We start from the raw sequence: 23,930 nt of genomic DNA, 5'->3' as shown, positions 1-23,930 counted from the left end.
TATAGGTCAACTGGAATGATCTAACTTGGCCATGTTTCTATCATGATACCTTTAGCCATACTGAAATAAGGATGAAAGAAATGCTACTTCCCATGCACCAGAGAGTAAGGTTGCACTGACAATGGCTCTGAATTTACTACATTGTTTTTTTAACTACATTTATTTTTGTTCATGCTGCACAGTCGCTCATACAGACAAGCACTTTTGGATATTCGTTCATCATTGAACCCAGACTTTACCACTACTCACCAAAGCGACGGCTACAATTATTTTGTTCTGCCGCTGATCTGTTAACCAATACGCTGACGGAAGAGAAAGTACAGGGCCATACGTGCCACCATTACCAACCATTCTACTCGCAAATGTTCAAGTAAAAGTAAGGGTGGAGAGGTCTGCATTATGGTTAACTCTCGATGGGGAACGGATGTTGCATTGCTAGCTACACATTGTTCACCTGGAGCTACTGTCCGTAAAGATACGGCCCTTCTACCTTCTGCAGGAATTCAGCTCAGCTATTACCACAGCAGTCTATATACCCCCACAGTCGGATAAAATGCATGCACTGTAAGTCCTATATTAAATGGACTAGAGGATGTCCACCCCGAGGCAGCTGTTGTTGTTGGTGATTTTAACAGAATACCACCAGCACATTAACTTTCCTACCTGGGGCGATCAGACTCTTGACCATTTTTATTCACAAATACAGAATGGTTACAAACCCCTCCCCCACTCTACATTTGGGAAGGGAGACGGTTTTAGGAATGCCTAAAACCGGAAAAACTGGTTTCTCAGACAGCTCAACGCTGGAATGATGGATCCATTATTGCCCTACAGGGCTGCTTTGAAACAACAGATTGGCTGGTGTTCTGTGATGCAGCCAATGGGAAAATGTATGAATACACAGACTCAGCATATATCTCCAAATGCATCGACAATGTCGTCCTGAAGGTCAATGTCAGGACTTTCCCCAACCAAAAGCCCTGTGTAAATGGTAATGCCTGTGCTAAGCTCAGAGCACTGTCCTCCGCAAATAGCTCTGGGGAGTTGGAGGCCTGGAGGAGATCCAGACATGACCTACGGAAGGCTATCAGGGATGGAAAAAGAAAATACAAGGACAAGTTGGAGTCTTATTACTACATCTCTGACCCCAGACGTATCTGGGGAGGACTGCAACACATCACAGATTACAAAGGACGAAACAGCAATGATGGCCATTCCAGATGAGCTCAACTTGTTCAATGCACAGTTTGAGGTGACCAAAACAATTCCTTCAGTGGACTTCCTGACAGGCAGAGCCCAGGTTGTGAGAATAGACAACTTCACCTATTCTACACTGAGCACTGGAAACCCACAGGGCTGCTTACTTTGTTCCCTCCTGCACTCCCTGTTCTCGGATGACTGTGTGGCCACACACAGATCCAACATCCTGGGTCTCATCACCAACAACGATTAGACCGCTTACAGAGAGGAGGTAAGGAACCAGGTTGCATGGTGCCAGGATAACAACCTCCCTCTCAATATCTGTAAGACTAAAGAGATGATTGTGGACTTAAGGAGCAGCGGGGGCGGGTAAATGTCTGTGGAGCTTATCATCGACTGCCATCTCCCCTCCATGCAAGGCATCTACCATACACAATGCCTAAGAAAAGTACGGAACATCATCAAGGCTGTTTTCACTGCTGCCATCTGGTAGACGTTACCGGAGCATCGGAGCACACACTTCCAGACTCAAAAACTGTTTAATCCCGCAGGCCATAAAGCTTCAACCAGTAACACTGATCCATGATCATATTGATCACACACAAACATTCCAGTTGCTCTGATGTCCTTTCAGTTAATTTTAATGGGCATTAGAATATTCCTTTGCATGCACCATTCATAAGCATATTACATTCATATATAATACTCAATGCTTCTACCATAATGTTCATACTCCCCATCCTACTCTTTCAAAATTTATACTAGTTAAAAAAAAATATGTATATTGCTGCTGTACTTGCCATATCTACGATATTCAATACTACTGCTAGTTTACAGTACTCTTTTTAAACTGCTGCAATGTACAGTGTTATGTATATTACTGTGTTATTATATTATTATTCATCCTCTTGATATTTTTTGCAGTGTGTAAATTAATTCTCACTACGTAGTTGTGTGCTATGCCACCATTCATAAGCTTATTGCACTCATATGTATCCATAATATTCAATAACTCTACCAATTGCTGCTATATACACACTTATGTATATAAAGTGCCATATTTGCAGTATCTAAATGTTGAATAATACTACCCAGATTACTGCTAAATCAATAATACTACCCAGATTGCTGCTAGTTTACAGTATTCTTTCTTAAACTGTTGCTAGTGTACAGTTTTATGTATATTGTTGCTTTATTTTATAATTTTCTGTCTAGCTGTATTTTTGCTTATACAGTGGGGCAAAAAAGTATTTAGTCAGCCACAGGTACACTTTACCTATGAGAGACAAAAAGAGAAAATAAAATCCAGAAAATCACATTGTAGGATTTTTTATGAATTTGTTGGTAAATTAAGGTGGAAAATAAGTATTTGGTCAATAACAAAAGTTCATCTCAATACTTTGTTATATACACTTTGTTGGCAATGACAGAGGTCAAACGTTTTCTGTAAGTCTTCACAAGGTTTTCACACACTGTTTCTGGTATTTTGGCCCATTCCTCCATGCAGATCTCCTCTAGAGCAGTGATGTTTTGGGGCTGTCGCTGGGCAACACAGACTTTCAACTCCCTCCAAAGATTTTTTATGGGGTTGAGATCTGGTGACTGGCTAGGCCACTCCAGGACCCTGAAATGCTTCTTATGAAGCCATTCCTTTGTTGCCCGGGCGGTGTGTTTGGGAACATTGTCATGCTGAAAGACTCAGCCACGTTTCCTCTTCAATGGCTTTGCTGATGGAAGGAGGTTTTCACTCAAAATCTCACGATACATGGTCCCATTCATTCTTTCCTTTACATGGATCAGTCGTTCTGGTCCCTTTGCAGAAAACCAGCCCCAAAGCATGATGTTTCCACCCCCAGAGTAGGTATTCTTTGGATGCAACTCAGCTTTCTTTTTCTTCCAAACACGACGAGTTGAGTTTTTACCAAAAATTTCTATTTTGGTTTCATCTGACCATATGACATTCTCCTAATCCTCTTCTGGATCATCCAAATGCTCTCTAGCAAACCTCAGACGGGCCTGGACATGTACTGGCTTAAGCAGGGGGACAAGTCTGGCACTGCAGGATTTGAGTCCCTGGCAGCGTAATGTGTTACTGATGGTAGCCTTTGTTACTTTGGTCCCAGCTCTCTGCAGGTCATTCACTAGGTCCCACCGTGTGGTTCTGGGATTTTTGCTCACCGATCTTGTGATCATTTTGACCCCATGGGGTGAGATCTTGCGTGGAGCCCCGGATCGAGGAATATTATCAGTGGTGTTGTTTGTCTTTCATTTTCTTATAATTGCTCCCACAGTTCACACCAAGCTGCTTACCTATTGCAGATTCAGTCTTTCCAGCCTGTTGCAGGTCTACAATTTTGTTTCTGGTGTCCTTTGACAGCTCTTTGGTCTTGGCCATAGTGTAGTTAGGAGTGTGAATGGTTGAGGTTGTGGACAGGGGTCTTTTATACTGATAACAAGTTCAAACAGGTGCCACTAATACAGGTAACGAGTGGAGGACAGAGGAGCCTCTTAAAGAAGAAGTTACAGGTCTGTGAAAGCCAGAAATCTTGCTTGTTTGTAGGTGACCAAATACTTATTTTACTGTTGAATTTACCAATAAATTCATAAAAAATCCTACAGTGTGAATTTCTGGACTTTTTTTCTTCATTTTGCCTCTCATAGTTGAATCATACCTATGATGAAAATTACAGGCCTCTCTCATCTTTTTAAGTGGGAGAATTTGCACAATTGGTGGCTGACTAAATACTTTTTTGCCCCACTGTATACTCTTCTTGTTAACTCTCACTACGTTGTTGTCGTGTGTCATGTCACAAGAATTTCATTGTGCATGATGACGCTGTGTTGTTTGGTGAATTTGACAAAAAAAACTTGAAACCCTTGTGAAAAAAAACAACCTCTACTTAATAGCATGTCTGAGGAGGGGTAATTGTAAATGCAATGTCAATGTGGAATGGCAATATTCATGTTGTTGGTTACTGTATTAGCTGCTTTTGCCCTTTTGTTTGCTTGTTGTATGTTATAGTCCTGAAAATATGTGGTTTTATAGTTACATCACAGGAAATGTTCCAGACTCATGCCAACGAGGACCCAGGCATTTCAGATGGTTTCCATTCCCTAACTATTAAAGTGATGATATTTTGTTAAAAGAGTATTGTTTGTAGCAGCCTAACGCTTATTCAGTGACATTTTTGTTTTAACATTAAGGATTGCCTGGATGTTGACCAAGGGTGGATTGTAGTGATAATTTTACTGAACTGATATTTAATGCTTTGTATATTTGTATATTTCTAGTTAAGTATTGAGTGTAATGGAAAACTACTACTACTAAGTAAGAAGTTTGCTAGATGTGTAGAGTGTTATGAATGTGGGAAAAGGGATTTGGTCTTTGTTTGTGATACATGTCTGAATGGAATCAGCAGATCATTGTGTCCTCTGACCTTTGTTAACCTGTTAAAACCATCAGTGTATCTGTTCTTTGTCTTGAAGGTATGTGGCCTAGCTCAGTTGAAAAAGTCATATAACATGCCCCATCGGGGAAGGAGGGGCAATTTGCCCACTTGCTTTAACACTTGGGAAGGGAACATGTATTGTTTACATAAGACAGTTGTGCTGTATCAGACCCCTTTTGTTGTATAAGTAATGATGATTCTCTGAATTACCTCAGAGATGTCTCACGGTTTACCTTGTAAACTATGATTCCTCTCAACCTTGCAAGTAATAAAACTGTTAATTTTGACAAGAGAATTGTGTCTCTACCTACTTCTGAAGAGTTCTATTCAATGGATTTGCCATCACAACAGGGGTCATCATGGGCACTCTGACCGGATTGCCGCTACGCAGCACCATATGCAACACAACATAACGGAATAATTGAACTGTTGTGAAGTCAACTATTTACTAACGGCTTCAGATGAATGACTTATGTTCAAGACATCAAACACAACTGAATATCCTTTCAAATGAACACTCTTCTGTACAATTTCTATAAAAATTTTAGTGAAGAACATAACGTAGAGATTACATTTTTGGACCAACATGCCCTCAAGCATTGTCCAACAGAGCAGCCTAGGCTTCTTGTGTCAACTTGCAGTTTGTATATGTAACATGGGCTCAGAGCACACAGATATAAGGCTGTCAGTAATGCCCTACTTTCCTTTAAGCATAAGCACACTCCCAGATGTGAATTCAATCAATCATTCACAAGTTGCATACCCCCAGCTGTTTCAGGGAGCTGAGTGTGGGCTCACATAGACCATGATACAATTATTTACCTTGGCATGGATGGATTTCTCTAGTGGGTAGTCTTCTGTAAAGCCACTGCTGTCCGACTGCTGACTGGCTCCTCTAACTAACACTGTGGTTGAAAGAGAGAGCGATAATATACATTGAAAGAGAGAATAGGGGTGCTTTAATTGAAAAAAATAGAGAGAGAATATAGACTTGCTCCTATTTTCTTGGCGTACATACCGACACATACACTACGATCACAAGACAGGCTTCCTTAAAGTACCTAGAATTTGGAAACCAACAGCTGGAGACAGGGCTTTATCCCATAGAGCTCCATTATTGTGGAATGATCGGCCAATAAATGTGAAATGCAGACTCAGTCTCACTTCAGTTGGGTCTGATTAAGTGTAGTTTGGGCTAGGGGTGTCACAGTTAATGGCACAGCACTGAATTAACTAACTATTCTTGCTGTCTCTGACAGGCTCCCTTCTGCCCTGGGATATTCTCTCTCCAATGTCATATTGGGCAGAGTCAACGGCGTACTCCTGTTACCCCATGCCATCCGAAATACTCATGATGGGAGAGAATTCTGGGGGCTATACACAGCCCTCCTTCAGGGTGGTTTGAATTAGTTTGGTGTCCCTTTGGTGGTCTGGTGCCCCTTTGGTGGTCTGGTGCATGGCAAAATGGGTGGAGCTATTTCCTGCTTTGTTGTGTCATTGGATAGGACCACAGTGTCTCCACCCATCTCAAATGTCTGTTCTTAGTTTTACACTACAGCAGTTTGCGCCTCGGAACTAGACACATTGTTTTATGTTTCATTTGTTAGTTTTTTCGTACCCACTGTGTATTCATTTCTTGTTGTTGCATACTCTTTAGGGTTTTAGACTGGGTGTGTATATAAGGACTTTGTGTGCTGAGGTAAAAAATGCTTAGAAAAATGTAATTGATTGACAGAGAGAGAGAGCGAGCAAGAGAATTTGAGATTGGACATCTATGAATGTTAATATATATTCAATTGCATTTTTTGTTGCAGAAAACATTACATAAATAACAATTATTTTAATACTACATTTCAAAATGTTTCCAAAATAATACATTTAAGTATAGTTCCTTTTTTTGTCTTTGGTTGTTTGACCATTAGAGGGCAGAACAAAAAAAAACTTCTTATTAGACACACAGATTTATCGGTAACACTATTTGAAGGGGTGTGCATAGGAATGACATGACACTGTCTTGATACTGTCATAACCATGACATGACACATGAAGAAACCATTTTGAACATTTATAATTGTTGTCATTAGGTGTCATTCGGTTGATGTCATTTTTTATGCAAGGTTGACATTGTTTGGGATGTCTTTGTCATGCCAACTTGTTATTAACTAAGACAACATATCCTGTCGATGTCTTTGATATGACAACTTGACAATAACTGAGACAACATAACCTGCCAATGTCTTTGTTATGACAACTTGACATTAACTGAGACAAAATATCCTGTCAATGTCTTTGTTATGACCACTTGACATTAACTGAGACAACATAACCTGTCTGTGTCTTTTTTATGACAACATGACAGTAACGAAGACAACATAACCTGTCATAAACCTGTCATGGGCCTAATTATCAAACTTGAAGAACCTATTTAGCCAGTATTCTGTCTGCCATAAAAGGAACGTTGCTGTTCCTGAGACTGGTGCTCATACTCAGCATATTGAGCATCCATGGCAGAAATACAAATTGGAAATATGGAGTCATAAAGGTAATTGCACTCCTGAGTCACTGAAGATTCACCTCAAAATGATAGTGGCACCACTGGTTAGCCATACGCCTTTATAATGGTTTCTTGGGCAGACTTTTCCATGATGTGAAAAAACAAGTCAAGTTAATATCAAAGTTTTTTGCAGGAACATAGTTTGTACTGTAATTTTGTTAATGATGCAGGACATCCATTCATGTAACTAGTGGTTTGCATGAACAATAGGCTAAGTAAATATATGTTCAAGAGATAATATACATAATCAAATTTGTTAATATGATTACAGTGCGGTAACCATTATTAAAAGATAGACTGGCTACTTGCGTCTTCAAATAGGTGTGACACATACAAATGTATGGTCACATTTGGGGTTGATACAGAAATTTGAAGGACACTTTTATATTGAAGGACACTTACTACGGTTGGCCTATAGGGGGCAGTTTGATGTGGTCTTGTTGCGTTGGGACCGTTAACGGTGCAAACACCTGTGTGTTCTCGTAACTCTTCAAGGAAAAGCCATGTCTTTCTCATCATTTATCCTGTTTTCCTGGTCGGTAAAGTACAAAAGTACACTGGACATTTAAATACAGTTTGATAACTAGCCTGTTAAAGTGTATGTAGAGGGTTGGAAAAGCGTGGTAATTGTATAACTATGACAGAGACCCATGTCTATGTAAAATGCCATGACGGTGGTGCATTCCTTTGGAATTTTTTAGTGTACTGTACTGATTTTTGTTTTATTTTTTCAAAAACAACACTCCTGAAAATATCCCTAGGATTAAAATAATTTAATTTTGTAACTGTATTGTTTAGGAACTTTGCAATCGTTGCACTGTAAGGGTTAGTGATTAGCTAGTTCCTTATTCCTTGTTGTTAGCTGGCTTCGGTTGGTTATTAACTGGCTCCAGTTAGCTGTATGCTAGTTCCAGTCAAGTGTTCCGGATAGTACTTTCCCAGAAAGCAATCACTGGCGCACCACTGGCGTTTTGCTATAATGTCATACAGCCAGCTGGCCACCAGCTTTTGGCGCTTTTCTCCTGATCTCAATTTGCATAAGATAATTTGCATCTCAGGCGGCTTTCCACCAGCGGCCCGACTGCGTTACGCTGGCGGCTAGCCGCCGAAAAGAGGGCGTGTGCTTTAGTCTGCTTTATCTGCTTGTGTTGCCATTTTCTTCCAGCAGAGATGCTATTGTACCCCTTTCTTGTACTGATTATTTGATTTATTTTAATATTGTTAAATCTTAGTGTACAGAATTTTGGTCAACATTGGTGGTTTTTAAATAAAATAGACTTTGACACTATTGCTTGAGTAAAGGACTTTGTGTAGACATGTACAGTAAACACATCTCGCCATTGCTTACCATAATATTTTCACGAACTAATGGTAATTTCACTGCATGGTACCAGCTCAACTTCATCTATAGCCTCGACTTTTGCTTCATGGGGGACAGTTCTTTACTGTGTTTAAACACCACCGTGTCCGTAGATGGCGCTATAGTAACGCATGTTTAAGGCAAGACCAAATGGGCATTTTGACGCCATTTGGATTCCACGCTGTTGTACCGTGCAAACTAGAACATTCATTTTAGCGACTTGGTTCTCTCGTCAACTCTTGTTCAAAGTGTATAAGCTATATGCTCTGAATTGGACAATACAACATGTGGATCGTCAATTTGATGAACTCCCGAAACAAACGAAGATCAAGGATTCTTCGGACATCAGACCGAAAATTGTTGAACGCCGAGTCACCTACATCTATGGTGAGTTCTGTTCTATTATAAATAACTAGCGTTAAGTGTTGTTAGGTTACTGAGTAAGAATGTAATGACGGTTTGTATTAAACAATGACTGTTTGCAATATTCTATTAACATTATGATTATTTAGTCAAGTTACTGGTAGCTGAACGCAGGTTTTAAATCATTGGCGGGAAAAAGAGTTAGAGAAACTCAGCGTTGTCCTGAGATTAAATACCTACAGTAACCCTTGTTTATTCGTGTACTAACACATTTGGTTGCTTACTATATTTTGTTTCTTTGTTTATCCTCAAGTTCGGATGTTTTGTGCTTCTTCGCATATCAACAGTTGAACAGGTATGGTAAAATCGTTAACTAACTTCTAAATCGTTTTTTTTAGGGTATCAACAAGTTAGAATTTTATAATATGTGCTTACTCCTTGTAACTTTTATCAACTGATACGTAACGTTGGCTAAATCGTGTTTCTTTGTGTAACGTTATCCACATCATGTGGGTAACGTTACTCTTGGTAGTAAATTTTGATTAGCTGGACCTGTTGTCTGTGTATCCATATTGTTCTTAGGTAGCCTGTGTGTGTCTTATGCTGCCGGTTTAAAAAATAATTTTTAAACATTGCTTTCAGGTGATGACGTTTCCTGTAGTTTTGTTCCCGGAGGAGGATGACTGTGTGGCAGCAGTTCCACGCCAGGTATGTGAATTACATGTTGATCTCGCAATGTTGGTTTCTCGCATGTTGGTTTCACCATATTTACCTGTTCAGCAACTTTTATGTTTATTTTTAGGATGGAGCAAGCACAGTACTCCAAGGCACCAGAGAGGTACTCCACGCCACCATGTAGAGGTTGGCTACATAGGTATGTGTGGGTTCATTCACTTAACCCAGATGCTTAACTTGTTATTAAAGCATGTTGCTTCCAATTTTATTTCAATGTCAGTTTATTTTTACGGGCAAGAAGGCAGAGGTAGGGGGAAGTTTTAGCTCTGCACATGAAGGTAAAAATTAACATTTTGGTGGACACTGCAATTTGAGTTCTGATTGTAAAATATTTAGGACTGAATAATTAACTGTCTTTACTTTCAGAACATTTGGAGAAGATCAAGTGGCTGGCTGACTGAAGAGAGGGTCGAGCTGAGGGCACAGCTGGCTCAACAATCAGGTAAAAACAAGACTATAGTTACGCTAGCATCTTGTCATAATGAAACTGCATTTGTTTGAGCCTTTTACTGAAATGCAATACTGTACAGCCTTTCTGAAATTACATGTATATGGCAGTTTTGTTTATTTCACTAAGTTATTGACATTTCATTGTGCTTTTTAGCTTCTGATAAACGTGTGACTGAAAATAATGTCAAGCCGAGGGCACAGCTGCCTCTACAATCAGGTAAAAACAAGATTATAGTTGCGCTAGCATGTTGTCTTCATGAAACATTTCATTTGTCTTGAATGTCATGCAATTCTCAAAATCATGTCAGACCATTTAAGTACAATATCTGATTACTGTATTACAGGAGCCATAAGGAAGAATCTTTCCAACCAGGATGCCACTGATGAGGCTGTCCAGAACCAGGTCCCCAGGTACCAGAAAGGGGCAGCTTACCGTGCAGGTGGGAGATGTCGCGGCAGTACAAGGGACCTGCCGTGAATATGAATGACATCTCCAGCACAACCAATATTGCTGCTAAGCTGCACTACTGTTGCCTATTTCTTTTTTTAAATATTTTTTTTACTGCTGCTATGTACAGTGTTATATATATATGATTGCATTATCCTCTTAATATATTTATAGCTCTGTGAATGTTCTTAATTCTGACTAGTTGTAGTGTTATGCCACCATTCATAAGCTTATATCACTGATGTATCTGATATTCAATAACTATTGATTGCTGCTAGGTCATTCTTATGTATATTACTGCCATTCTAGCCCTTGTTTATTTTGTATTGTATTATGTTTATTTTGTACTTTCAAATTCAAATACTGTACTTTTACTATCTGTTGCTGGACATGTTTTCTTGCACTATTTGATTTGGTAAAATTTTTATTTCAATTAATTTGCACATTAATTTGTCTGTTTTGTACGCTTGCTGTATAATGCATGTTTTTTTTTTATGCATCTTGCACTATTTAAAATAAATTGTTTAGATTTTATTCAGTTCATTGTCATTTGTTAAATTATTATAAAGGATTATTATAAAAATTATTATAAAGGATTATAAAGGATTATTATAAATAAAACCTAATATTGGGGCGTGAGGCATCCCGCTGGGTTTATTGCATAAAAGTGGCTAGCCGCTGGTGAGCCGCTGATCAGGGTATTGTTAGAAGGCATTGTCATGAAAGCAGCCCACCGGCGGCCCGACTGCGACGCGCACTATAAAAAAAAGCGGCTGCCGCCAGTGGCCCGCTTGCCGACCGCTTTGCAGAAATGCTCAACGGCCGCAGCAACAAAACGTAAGTTAGCAATTGCTAACTTGCTCAGCCATGTTCTATTTGTGTTAACATGAAGGTAATTTGTTATTCTATCACTATCTAGCCTACTATATAAATAATGCTTTCAATGTGATTATATTATGAATAGTTTATATTACTTAGTATATTGTTCATGCGAAGAACTAGGCACTGTACATAAATGGATGTCCTGTATCAACCTTAAAAAATTACAGTACTGTGTTCTTGCAAAAAATCTTTTTATTTTTGGAAACATTTCTTGTGCAAAAACAATAAAGGAAATGTCTTGCTTTTGTTAAGGTATTTAAAAGCATTTGACAGATTTAATTACATATTTATGACAGTATTTGACAAACTTAATGACATCTTTATACAAGTCCAAATTGTACCACTGTACTTGAAGTCAAGAAAAGTATTCATGATACTGTTATGAATGTATGTGACAGTGTTACAACACATCATGACAACTTCATGACAAGTCCAAATTGTACCACTGTACTTGAGGTCAAGAAAAATATCCATGACACTATTATAAATGCATTTGACAGTGTTATAACACGTCATGACATCTTTATGACAAATCCAAATTGTGCCACTTTAATTGAGGTTAAGAAAAATATTCATGACACAATTATAATGGTCTCATGACAACCAATGTCAAAACCAAACACATATGACAGTTGTATTTAATGCTAACACATAAAGCTAAATAGTTTCTTCAAGTTTGATAATCAGGCCTGCTATGACATGTTTATGTAATGTTTCTGACTAACTGCGCCACAGCATGACTTGGCGTTTTCTCCGTAGCCGACTGGAAGGCCCTGCAATGGGTGGTGGAAACCACCCAGCACATCACTGGTACCTGGCCATCGTAGACCTCCAGCACAAGTGGTGTCTGCACAGGGTGTGTGGCATCATCAGGGACCCTTCACCTCCATGCTCCAAACTGCCTTCCTTCTATCAGGCAGGTGGTACAGGTCTCTTCGTTCCCTCACCAACAGGCTCAGGAACACTATCTTTCCATCTGCTGTAACCCTGCTGACCCATCACTAACCATATCCACCCTTAGTACTACTGGAACCTCACTGCTGCTATCCCTGCATTTCAGTTGAAACTGCTACCCTAGTCCTTCAATTTCATTATTGTAATTGTACAAGTACAGTACAAAGTTGAATCTAATCTAATGTTGTCATGGTTAATGTCAAGTTGTCATAACAAAGACATTGACAGGATATTTTGTCTCAGTTAATGTCAAGTTGTCATAAAGACATTGACAGGTTGTGTTGACTCAGTTAATGTCAAGTTTTCATAACAAAGACATCCCAAACAATGTCAACCTTGCATAAAAAATGACATAATCAACCGAATGACACCTAATGAAAACATTCATAAACGTTCATAATGATTCTTACATGTGTCATGTCATGGCTATGACAGTATCATGACAATGTCACACTCCTTCAAATAAAGTTTTACAGATTTTTCTTATATGAACGACAATTGGAGTAAACTCACATTTAAGTGGAAACAAGGGTCTAGATGTCCCTTTCTCAGCATTCTCACCATCATGACTCTGCACCTGATAGAGAAGTTAATATATTTGTAGTATATAATTCAGCTTTTGATCAAAAACAAAAACTATTGTTAAGACAATCTAAGAGAAGTATAAATAAAACATGCAAATGAATTAAATTAATCATTGTATCTTTCACTGTCAAGACCCTGACAAAGCCCAAAGCCCTAAGGTACATCAAAAGACTTTCTACAATACAGTACCTCCTCCATGTCAAAAGAGTCCGTTTGGACTTCGGAGATGTGGATCTTCGGTGGCCGAATTACGGGCTCCGAACCTGGGATAGACTTCAAAGATATTCCACTCTCTGTAACTCTCTCTAGATCAGCCTGGTTGTTACAGCTCCTATCCTCTGTAAGATTAACTTTGGGCCTGACAGCCGCCTCTGAGCCATATACATTCAGGTGCGGCTCTAAATCATATTTTCTTTCTTTGGACAACAGGCCATAAGTTAACCCTGTCCTATCTTCACACCTCCTTTCGGTGTCAGAGCACACGGATGTTAGGTTGACGTTCAGGCCCTCCTGCCCACTTTCCACAAACATAGACCCGGATGTGTTGTCTTCACTCGAATCAGAGTAGTCACTCTCATCTATATCTCTTGTCTTATGGGTTTCTCCCTCACGTTTGACTGTCTTTGTACACATGCCCAAGGCAGTTGGTGGGGTAATGAGCTCATGTTGGTTGGGCTTCATTCTGCTCATATTTACATTGGGAATGAGAGATGTGTCAGTGACATCATACACCCCAGTCAGATTACTTGAGGCTTGTCTGAAGGAGAAGAGGCTGTCCCTCCCTGTGGCTTGATACAAACGACCTGAAGGGCAAGATCATAGAGGAAAAGCCATTGTAAAATATATGCAGCAAGAGTGAATGAATATTGTAAGCAAAAATTATCATAGGCAGTTTTACGCACAATTTGTCTGTTACAAAATGACAGATACAAACAAAAACACTGATGACTATTTCGATTGATGTTAAGCATACAAAAATGCAAATGGTAACAAAAAGAACAACACAAGGTAAATAATATCTACCAGGGGTTTAAACTCAATTTTGGGAGGACTGTGTATTTGCTATTATCTTTTCAGTGTGTACAAGGAAACATACACAACCAAATGAAGGGAAAATTCAAGGGAGAAGCAAGAAACACTTGCCTTCCATTAATTGAGTTTGACACTTCTGGGTTACACCAAAAGCTCTTATACTCTTGATGAAGTCACAAGTGTTGAAAGGACAAAGTGACAGGACTAAATGCAGGACATACTCATTAGGGCTACCATGGGGCATTCCTGCTCTGCACGTTGCAACTGGGCTTTCAGGTACACTGCAAGGTTGATCCCTCTGGCACGGGATCCAGGGCTGAAATAGCGCCGGGGTATCATAGCTCCGGCTAGGTTCCTGGCCAGGTGATGGAATGACTCTGCTGGGTTTTATTTATAATTCAGCTCCACCCCAATCACTCCTAGAAAATTATGTTTTTTTAATAGTTTTTTAGATTTTGTTTCATTGCATCACTATTACTTAGTTCAACAATAAGGGTAACAAACACAACAGTGTGGAGGAAATGTGGTTCTCTTGATTCAAAATGATACTCCACTTGATACTTGCTCCATTTAGGACCTAGTTTAATGTTTATAGTAAGATTCTCTTGAGACTGAGAAGGTACTGAATATAGCATCCATATCTAGGGATGTGTGCAGTTCACACTGCACTCTGGGTCCTGGCATCATATCGGTTTGCTTCCTGTTGTTCTACTTGCTGTTGCCTACTTGGCCATCTACATTTGTTCTTTACTTACTATAAACTATCTACGAGTTTAATTATGTTAGTTTTGTCCTCATCCATTTTTTCTAAAACCAGGAATCTAGACCTAAATGGAGCCACACATCCCTACCAAGCCAAAGTTGCATTTTCATTGCAGTTGTAATTTTTACACAAAGGAGAATTATCACCTGAAAGATAGCAAAGTCAGAAGGTCAGCATCAGATGTAATTTCACGACTGTGATTATCTTAATGTAGAAAATAACAAAACAGTATATGTGCCACCAGGCAGAAATAGTGGAATTAGTAGTGTTTACTCTCCTACACAGGTCCTGCAGCCAGACAACATTCTTATGGTTACTGGGAAGAAATGCTGTTCGCCTGCTAAATGTGGGAACTCTTAAATAATTTTTTTACCATTGGAGTTGGAATTACAGGCCAAGTTGTCCATTGTGGGGATTGAATGGCAGTTAGCAAGCCTGCTATCTTAGTGGAGTCTGTTGCTAGTTTATTTACAGTAGTCAGCCTAGTTTTCTCCATTGATACTGTGATTCAATCTAAATGAGCAAAATAAAACAAGGTGGTGTTCATCATAGTAATCCTACTCGAATAAAGTTTTCTTTTTTGGTCATGCGCCTGTAGAAATTGTAATGAATCAAAGGAGTGTTGCTTCCCATTGTATTTGCATAATGATGTCTGGAAGGCATCAAGCTTCCCCATCTTAGAATGTTTAATAAAATAAACTGATTGTAAAAAGCAACTGTAAAGAAGAAATAGCTCAAGCACATCTGTTTTCATGGCTCCTATTTGTTTCTTTTCTACTTGTTGAATACCTCCTTATGAAGGATTGGCCAGATTTGGGTGAGAGGAAAGAACTTGAGCCAATATAACCCTTTGTATTACAAAAGTGAATGAGTTGTACTTGCGCTATGGTGAAAACATGCAGGTAGATTATTTTCAAAAATCTTTGATGATCAGCTATTGCTACAGGTATTTAAACTAAATTAGTTTGTAGGATTTTTGTTGTCCATAATTAAGTGTCAACAAACGTTGAATAGTACAAGACTCCAAATGACAGTTGCACTTACAACCAACAAACATGTAAAAGACTCAAAATTAAGATGAACCTTACAGACATGTAATGCAAGACAAGTAAAATATACAGCTCCATAAAAAATTATGAAACCACTGCACAATTTTCTTTCCTTTCCAAAAAAAACACATCTGTTCAATTTGCAGTGGTCTCTTCATTTGAACCCTTCTGTTCCTCACCCAAAACCTTCCTTTCGACTTTTTTGGAAAGGAAAGAAAAAGGTGCAGGGGTCTCTTATTTTTTTCCAGGGCTGTATTTCAAGAACAGCTTTTTTCCATCTTTGGAATATAAAAAAAATCTGAGACTTATCAAAAATGTGGGTACTAAGACGGTACAAGACGGCATTATGTATATACAGTGGGGAGAACCAGTATTTCATACATTGTTGATTTTGCAGGTTTTCTAACTTACAAAGCATGTAGAAGTCTGTCATTTATCATAAGTACATAAGTTCAACTGTGAGCGATGGAATCTAAAAAAAAATCCTGAAAATCATATTGTATGACTTTTGAGTAATTAATTTGCATTTCATTGCATGACATAAGTATTTGATACATCAGAAAAGCAGAACTTAATAATTGGTACAGAAACCTTTGTTTGCAATTACAGAGATCATATGTTTCCTGTAGTTCTTGACCAGGTTTGCACACAATGCAGGTGGGATTTTGGCCCACTCCTCCATACAGACGTTCTCCAGATCCTTCAGGCTTTGGGTCTGTCGTTGGGCAATACGGACTTTCAGCTCCCTCCAAAGATTTTCTATTGGGTTCAGGTCTGGAGACTGGCTAGGCCACTCCAGGACATTGAGATGCTTCTTATGGAGCCTCTCCTTAGTTGCCCTGGCTGTGTGTTTCGGGTCATTGTCATGCTGGAAGACCCAGCCACGACCCATTTTCAATGCTCTTACTGAGGGAAGGAGGTTGTTGGCCATAATCCCCTCAATACGGTGCAGTCGTCCTGTCCCCTTTGCAGAAAAGCATCCCCAAAGAATGATGTTTCCACCTCCATGCTTCACGGTTGGGATGGTGTTCTTGGGGTTGTACTCATCCTTCTTCTTCCTCCAAACATGGTGAGTGGAATTTAGACCAAAAAGCTTTATTTTTTTTCTCAGCAGACCACACAACCTTCTCCAATTCCTCCTCTGGATCATCCAGATGGTCATTGGCAAAATTCAGATGGGCCTGGACATGCGCTGGCTTGAGCAGAGGGACCTTGCGTGCGCTGCAGGATTTTAATCCATGACGGCGTACTGTGTTACTAATGGTTTTCTTTGAGACTGTGGTCCCAGCTCTCTTCAGGTCATTGACCAGGTCCTGCCGTGTAGTTCTGGGCTGATCTCTCACCTTCCTCATGATCATTGATGCCCCACGAGGTGAGATCTTGCATGGAACCCCAGACCGAGGGAGATTGACAGTCATCTTGAAATTCTTTCATTTTCTAATAATTGCGCCAACAGTTGTTGCCTTCTCACCAAGATGCTTGCCTATTGTCCTGTAGCCCATCCCAGTCTTGTGCAGGTCTACAATTTTATCCCTGATGTCCTTACACAGCTCTCTGGTCTTGGCCATTGTGGAGAGGTTGGAGTCACATTTGAAGTGTAACAATGGTAAAAATGACAGACCTCTACATGCTTTGTAAGTAGGAAAACCTGCAAAATCGGCAGTGTATCAAATACTTGTTCTCCCCGCTGTATATGTATGCACAATGTGCATGTGTGCAATTCTTCATTGGAACAATAACCTATACAGACCATATTCATTGTGCATCCAGATACAACCCCCATATGAGACCACCTGCATTTGTTGGTGGATATCTCAAAAGACAGCAAAATTGCAGCTGACAGGATTCTGTCCACTTTCAACACAAGCTAATGCTAATTAATGGATTGAAAACTGTTTTTCTCCTGAACCGTACATAGGATTTGCTCACCAATATATTTCCAGACTGTAGGCCATACTTCTGAACAGGGCTGACAAGGAAACTAGTTGCTTTGTCAAAAATCAAACTCTGAATTCACAAAGTTATGCTAACTCTAATGACCACTAGCGTTAATTAACTATTAAGCTGTATCTTTAGAACATTTTGAGCTAGAGACACAAAATCAACTTTGTTTCACCAGTTTATGCTATCCCTATTTCAAATAAGAAAACGTTTATCGAGTTTACGTATGCTAATTAGCATAATTGGTGTTAATTAACTACTAGGCTGTATCTTTTGAACTGTTCGAGTTACTGACACACAAAGCCAACTTTTTAATACACTTTTAGGCTATCCCCAGTTCATATGGAACGGTTTTTGATTTTACCCATGCTTTAATATAATTAATAAATAATTATTATACCGTTTAAGCTACAGACAGGAAACCAACTTTGTTTCACATGTTTAAGCTATACCCACTATGGAAGTACTTTGCATATACTCAATATGCTTCTATGCTGTCTTTCTCTTTGAAACATACACAGGCACTCACACATCTTAGACAGCGGACTGTTGAGTCAGAGGTCTATATGACTATACAAAGACGTGCAGTGTGAGTGTACCCTACCAGACCATTTTCCTATACTCACCATATTGGAGGACCCCATCCATTGTTGCTATGCAGCCATATTTTGTTTTGTGTATCTTATGACACTCCTGCCTTAATTATACAAAACATTAGAAAGGATGCAGAGTTGAAAAATGCTAGCTGGAAAGGCAAGAAGAACACGGGATACAAACCGGCATTTTAATTTCCCTTAGGAAAGCGCATGACAAACCTAGTCATTTTGGATAATTTCTTGACCAACAGGTGACACTACTGTGCAGTGAGTTTCAAACCCTCAAGAAATCAAACCAATTTTCAAACAATTTTGATGAAAGCCTCAAACACTTCTGAAAGCCTCAGTTGCCCATCACTAGGTTCCACCCAGACCCTTTTCCCCAATTTGTTTTCAGTCCGTATGGTTAATAAACCAGTTTAAACGGCTCCATATAGTCAGCCCTCACTGCTCCCTATAGTCAGCCCTCACTGCACCCACTCTACCTCATGAATGGGCAGCAATAAAACATGGTGTTATTGTTCCCTCTAAAGAACTTATATAACACACATACACAGCAGTAGGCAAGACACACATGACTCAAAAATGGCTGAACAGAACTGGGCAGGCTAAATAGGGAGCTAACAAGACACAGGTGTAAACAATTATGACAGAAGGACAAGCTACATTCAATAACATGGGACAAAAAAATAAAAAACACACCAAAACTTGCAATGTAAACTTGCTATATGCCACAAACAGTTTACCCTCATACCATCAGGCAGGCGGTACAGGTCTCTTCGTTCCCACACCAGCACGCCCAGGAATAGTTTCTTTCCATCTACTGTAACCCTGCTGAACTCTGTGATCCCTCATCAGCACTTCTGGTTTGATACAAACTGCATTTTGTTGTACTATACTTGTTCAATGACAAAGTTGAATCTAATCTATATATAATATTATTGTCTTTGCTTCATATCTAAAGTTAAAATGCTGTTGTAGTTTAGAGGTATTGAGGTATTTTAAAGACAGGATTGATTGTATAAGTCAATAAGCAGAGGGTGGCCTACATAGTTTAATTCTCTGTATAGTAAATATATAGCATTTTAGTGGTTAACTTTCTAAAGTGGTGGGCCACTTATGTTATAGACCAAGTACAGAATCATAAATGTCAGGCTTAAACGACAAAACATTTATAAGCCCACATAAGGGCTACATATTTAAAATCAAAAGCCATTTCTATATGAAGATGCTATATGTTTGAATGGCATAAAGGTGCATCTAAAAAAAAATATGTGGAGAAGTTATTTCTGTAATTCAAATAAAAAAGTGACATCTTATATTCTAGATTCATTACATAAAGTGAAACATTTCAAGCCTTTTTTGTTTCAATCTTGATGATTACAGTTTACAGCTCATCAAATCAAAAATCCAATATCACATCCAATATTGCAATAAAAAATGTATAATACAGAAACGGCATTTGCTACATCTTTCATATTAATGGTAACTGGTAAAGGTCTGGTTGTTTAAAGACAACCTCATTAACTACAATTAGGACATTATTTGTGATATTCTGATCGAAATGTTAGTTTAAATGAATGGTCTAGATCTTTACTGGCATAAGTGGCAGTGACATAATTTAATGTAAACTAAAGCAAATCTAGTATTCAATTTCACTTGTTATCTAGACCATGGGAGGGCAAACCTTTTGGTCAGGATTTAGAAATTAAATGGAGGGACACATTTGTTTTGTAATTTGTTAATTATGAATGATTTGCGGCCCAGAAAAGGGCAGTAATTAACAGAGTCATACAGTAGGTCTATTATAATGTCCATTTAATCCAGATTCAGATGTACTGTGACTTGGCCGATAAGTTATTTTTTATTTCCCCTCAAAGCTATTTTATTACCTACTGCAAACCGAATGGAGTTGCCTCGTGGGCCGGATGGAATTGCCTGTTGGGCTGAATGGAACTGCCTCGCGGGCCGGTTTTCCCACCTCTGAAGATATTCTTTGTTGTGTCTTCTAGCGTTGTGTGTTATTTGATGGAACACATTGGACCTTAGCTCAAAGGCACGAGTATCATTAATAAACAGGTTTTTCAGCCATACAGGAAAGCAATCACCTCAGGACTTCACGAAATCATGAAAGCATAGAAAGTATGCATACAGCCAAAACAAGGCTGTCATGCTAATGATTGGTATGTAATGTAGCTAGTCAAATAATTTTCCTAACCATACATCAGCTTATAATATTAAGTATTTTTCATACTGACAATGAAAAAACTCTAAACATGCAGGCTGTCAGCGATTAGTTAAAAAATATCTTTCTGAGAGATTTTTTTCCGAACCTTTTATCACATCTCATGGTTTTATGTATAGTACAAAACTCAGATGCTAGAGAGATGAAATCGAACATTGAAAATTCAAAAAGACTTTACACAAAAAAATATATACATGCACATTAAAACATTTAGCAGCAATCAAACCAATGATCATGAGTATGTTACAGTTATGCTCACACACCCATGTTATCTACCATCCAAGCTGCCACGATTAGCTTGATAGCTGGGTAAAAACATGCACAGAGTTTGTCCTACCATTTCTTCAGAATAAAACACCTATTTGCATTAGCTTACAGTTTGGCCCAGGAGTAAATGTAATGCAAATTAGTACAAAGACAACATGTTGAAACTGAGAAATGTTATTGTTTTGGGAAAAATACATGCCCATTTTGAATTTGATGCCAGCAACATGTTTAAAAAAATTTGGGACAGGGGCATGTTTACCAATTTATTGCATCACCTCTTCTTTTAACAATACTCTTAGTTTTTGAAAATACTGCTGTAGTTTTGAAAATGAAATGGTTTCCCATTGCTTGCTTGATATAGGATTTAATCTACTCAAAAGTTCAGGGTCTATTTTTCGTTACATAATGTGCCACATGTTTTGCATTGTCTTGCTGATATAAATGTACGTAAAACAAGAAATAATTAAGAAAAAGCGTTCCAAATGAACGTTCACAAGTCTAAAACTCCACATCGTAGGCTACTAGTAGGCTACTTTGGTGCCTGTGCCTCTCTACCACGTCAAGAAGAATATTGATTTCTTCAGCCCTGAATGCTTGTTTTCTCTTATGTTCCATTTTTGTTTCAAACAATTCAAATGGATTATTCCAACTATGCTTTGTTTTCCCAGTTAACCAATCATCTGTTGATTGCTGTAACATATATTCTATATAGCTACCTGAGAAACAGATAATTTGATTTCTGGAGATATTATTTTGATTGGCTGGAATCCACCCCATTGGTTGGATATAATGTTTTGTCCACCCAAAATTTCACTACTTCTTTGAGTTTTACATTTTGCTATTGATGCCTAAGTAATAGCCATTACGTTATTTAAACAGCAGGAATGCAACTTTTACCTCAGCCATACATTTTTTGCTGAAAGAACATTTATTAACAGAACTAAAGTATATTCTTGTACAAAGATTACTGTAAATGGCTAGCTAATAGCTAGACAGTACTTATAAAGAAAACAATGACTCCAGTCACTCGATGGCTGGTTCATTTCTTTTGAAAACAATAATACATTTACTCTTTTAAATATATGAGATTCATAGTATTACAGGGAGATATATATTGTTGTACGACGGCTGAAAAGTACAGAGTCGATAAATATTTCTGAGAGACAAAATTTGGAACGTCTAAGAGGGGAATCGATGTGTATGCTAATAGGGCCGATCTATATGCTAATGATGGAAAATGGTGTTCGCCTCTGGGTGTTAATGTTCGTTTGAAAGGCTTGGCGGTCTTAGTGTTAATCATTGAATTCTATATGCCATATAATATCTATGCATCGTTGCATAACATGCAATCTGCATTTATATCGAGAATAGGATTTCAGAGATGACTGCCAATAATCAGAGATGATTGCCAACTACAATACTGGAAGGCAGAGATTTTACACTAATTACGCTATTACTTTCGACATCAAACCAACTTAATAAACATTTGAAATTGCTGTTGAAAGTCAGTTAAGGCCACTGAGGTTATATATTATAAGTGGTCCACGTCATCCAAATTATGGAACGAAAAATGGAGTTGATGGTCATGGTCAACCTCTGTGTTAGTATCTAAATTGAACAAATTGTCAGTCAGAGCCTCAAAGTGAAAAACTGAATGATTACCCCTTGCATTTTCAGCTAAGTTAGCCTAGTCTCATATCTCTTCTCTGTATGTAGCCATTTGTGTAAAAAACGTAGTACAGCAACAAAGACATATAAAGTAAATCTTCGCACTCTGATACCATTTTTGGGGGCCCTATTTAAGTTGCCCTTTTGAATCTTTCAGTTTGTGGATAATTGATTATTACAGTTTTCGGTGTACCTCTCTTTTTGTTAAAGAATATTAAAAGTAATGATTCCCTTCTAAAGCTATGCTTCATTAGCATTATTTTAGCAGCAGGATATTATGCTGGCAGCACTCAGATTTTCTTTATCACAAAAAAAACCATCATTGAACTTTATAAAGCAATATAGTTAACAATCTAGTCCGTAAAAAAGAACAAACAAGGACAGTATAGGGAAGGACATTAAACATAAATTTACAGACTAGATCGTTAACTATATTGCCTTATATATTTCAATGATGGCTTTTATTTTGAAAAAGAAAATCTGAGTTAGCGCTGCTAGCATAATATTGTACTGCTAGAGAAACTGTAATTGTATGGCCATCACTAGTCCTGCCTGCCCTTCACCATGTTCAGAACGTTAGTTTCTAGACATGAAATTAAGTGTTTCCTTGAATTTAACTATTATCTTTCTCAGGAATGTACTTTTAATGACACATTATATAAACACAGCTATGAGTATAAAGATTTTAGTTATTTTATTACTTTACACATGAGAACCACATTACTGAAATATTGGTTATTTGGAAGGAAACTTTGCATGTCACCTTTCCTGGTAAAGTAGAATACTGGAACACTTTCTAGGCTATAAGTACTATAAAAGTTGTTGGAGTGTAGATAATATTGATAAATTCTGGACAATGTATAAACACCGGTACAAAATCCACATGGCCTTTCATGGTTGCCTTCCAACTAGTGAACCTGTCTTTAGATGTGGAGGTAGTACATAGTACTTGCCCCACAGGCACACTAACATTAAATACACCTTTTCACATTTGTGAGTGCCCAGTGGCTAGTCAGTCTATGCCCTGTTTGTTTTTCTTCTGTCTTCCAGCATCCAGCCTTTCTGTCACATAGCTCTACGAACAAGCCAGAGACTAATACCTGCACCAGCTCAAGATATTTCACATAATATCAGACCAATCATCAGACTTTCACATGAGGCAGGCAGACCACAGAGAAGTTGATTTCTAGAGCAAGGGCTACAGACCCATATCCTAAATTCAACAACTGCACCCATCCTTTTACCACTTTTCCACTTCCTTTAACCAACTTAACCCAGTAACAATCTAAGGTTTCTAGCCCTCTCCCACAGAATCAGTAACAGCAGTAACCTCTGTTTCCAGTCACAGCACCATCCTCCTCTACAAACCTGAACATGGCGACAACACCC

The 23,930-nt window shown here is 38.5% G+C and overlaps 1 protein-coding gene across 1 annotated transcript in view; it reads right to left on the bottom strand.

Annotated features, from left to right (window-relative positions):
- The window catches only part of LOC105009052 (protein ITPRID2), an 82,036-nt gene extending 58,106 nt beyond the window's left edge, over positions 1–23,930 (bottom strand). The window contains exons 1-5 of the mRNA XM_034289626.1: positions 23,910–23,930; positions 14,234–14,431; positions 13,170–13,783; positions 12,909–12,972; positions 5,472–5,554 (exon numbers count right to left, since the gene is read on the bottom strand). Of these exons, the coding sequence (XP_034145517.1) occupies positions 5,472–5,554; positions 12,909–12,972; positions 13,170–13,783; positions 14,234–14,351 (879 nt within the window). The 5' untranslated portion in view covers positions 14,352–14,431; positions 23,910–23,930. The remainder of the gene's footprint in view (positions 1–5,471; positions 5,555–12,908; positions 12,973–13,169; positions 13,784–14,233; positions 14,432–23,909) is intronic.

Source organism: Esox lucius, chromosome 22 (genome assembly GCF_011004845.1).
Source record: "Esox lucius isolate fEsoLuc1 chromosome 22, fEsoLuc1.pri, whole genome shotgun sequence".
Lineage (NCBI taxonomy): Eukaryota > Metazoa > Chordata > Actinopteri > Esociformes > Esocidae > Esox > Esox lucius.
This window is presented reverse-complemented; position numbering and strand designations above follow the sequence as displayed.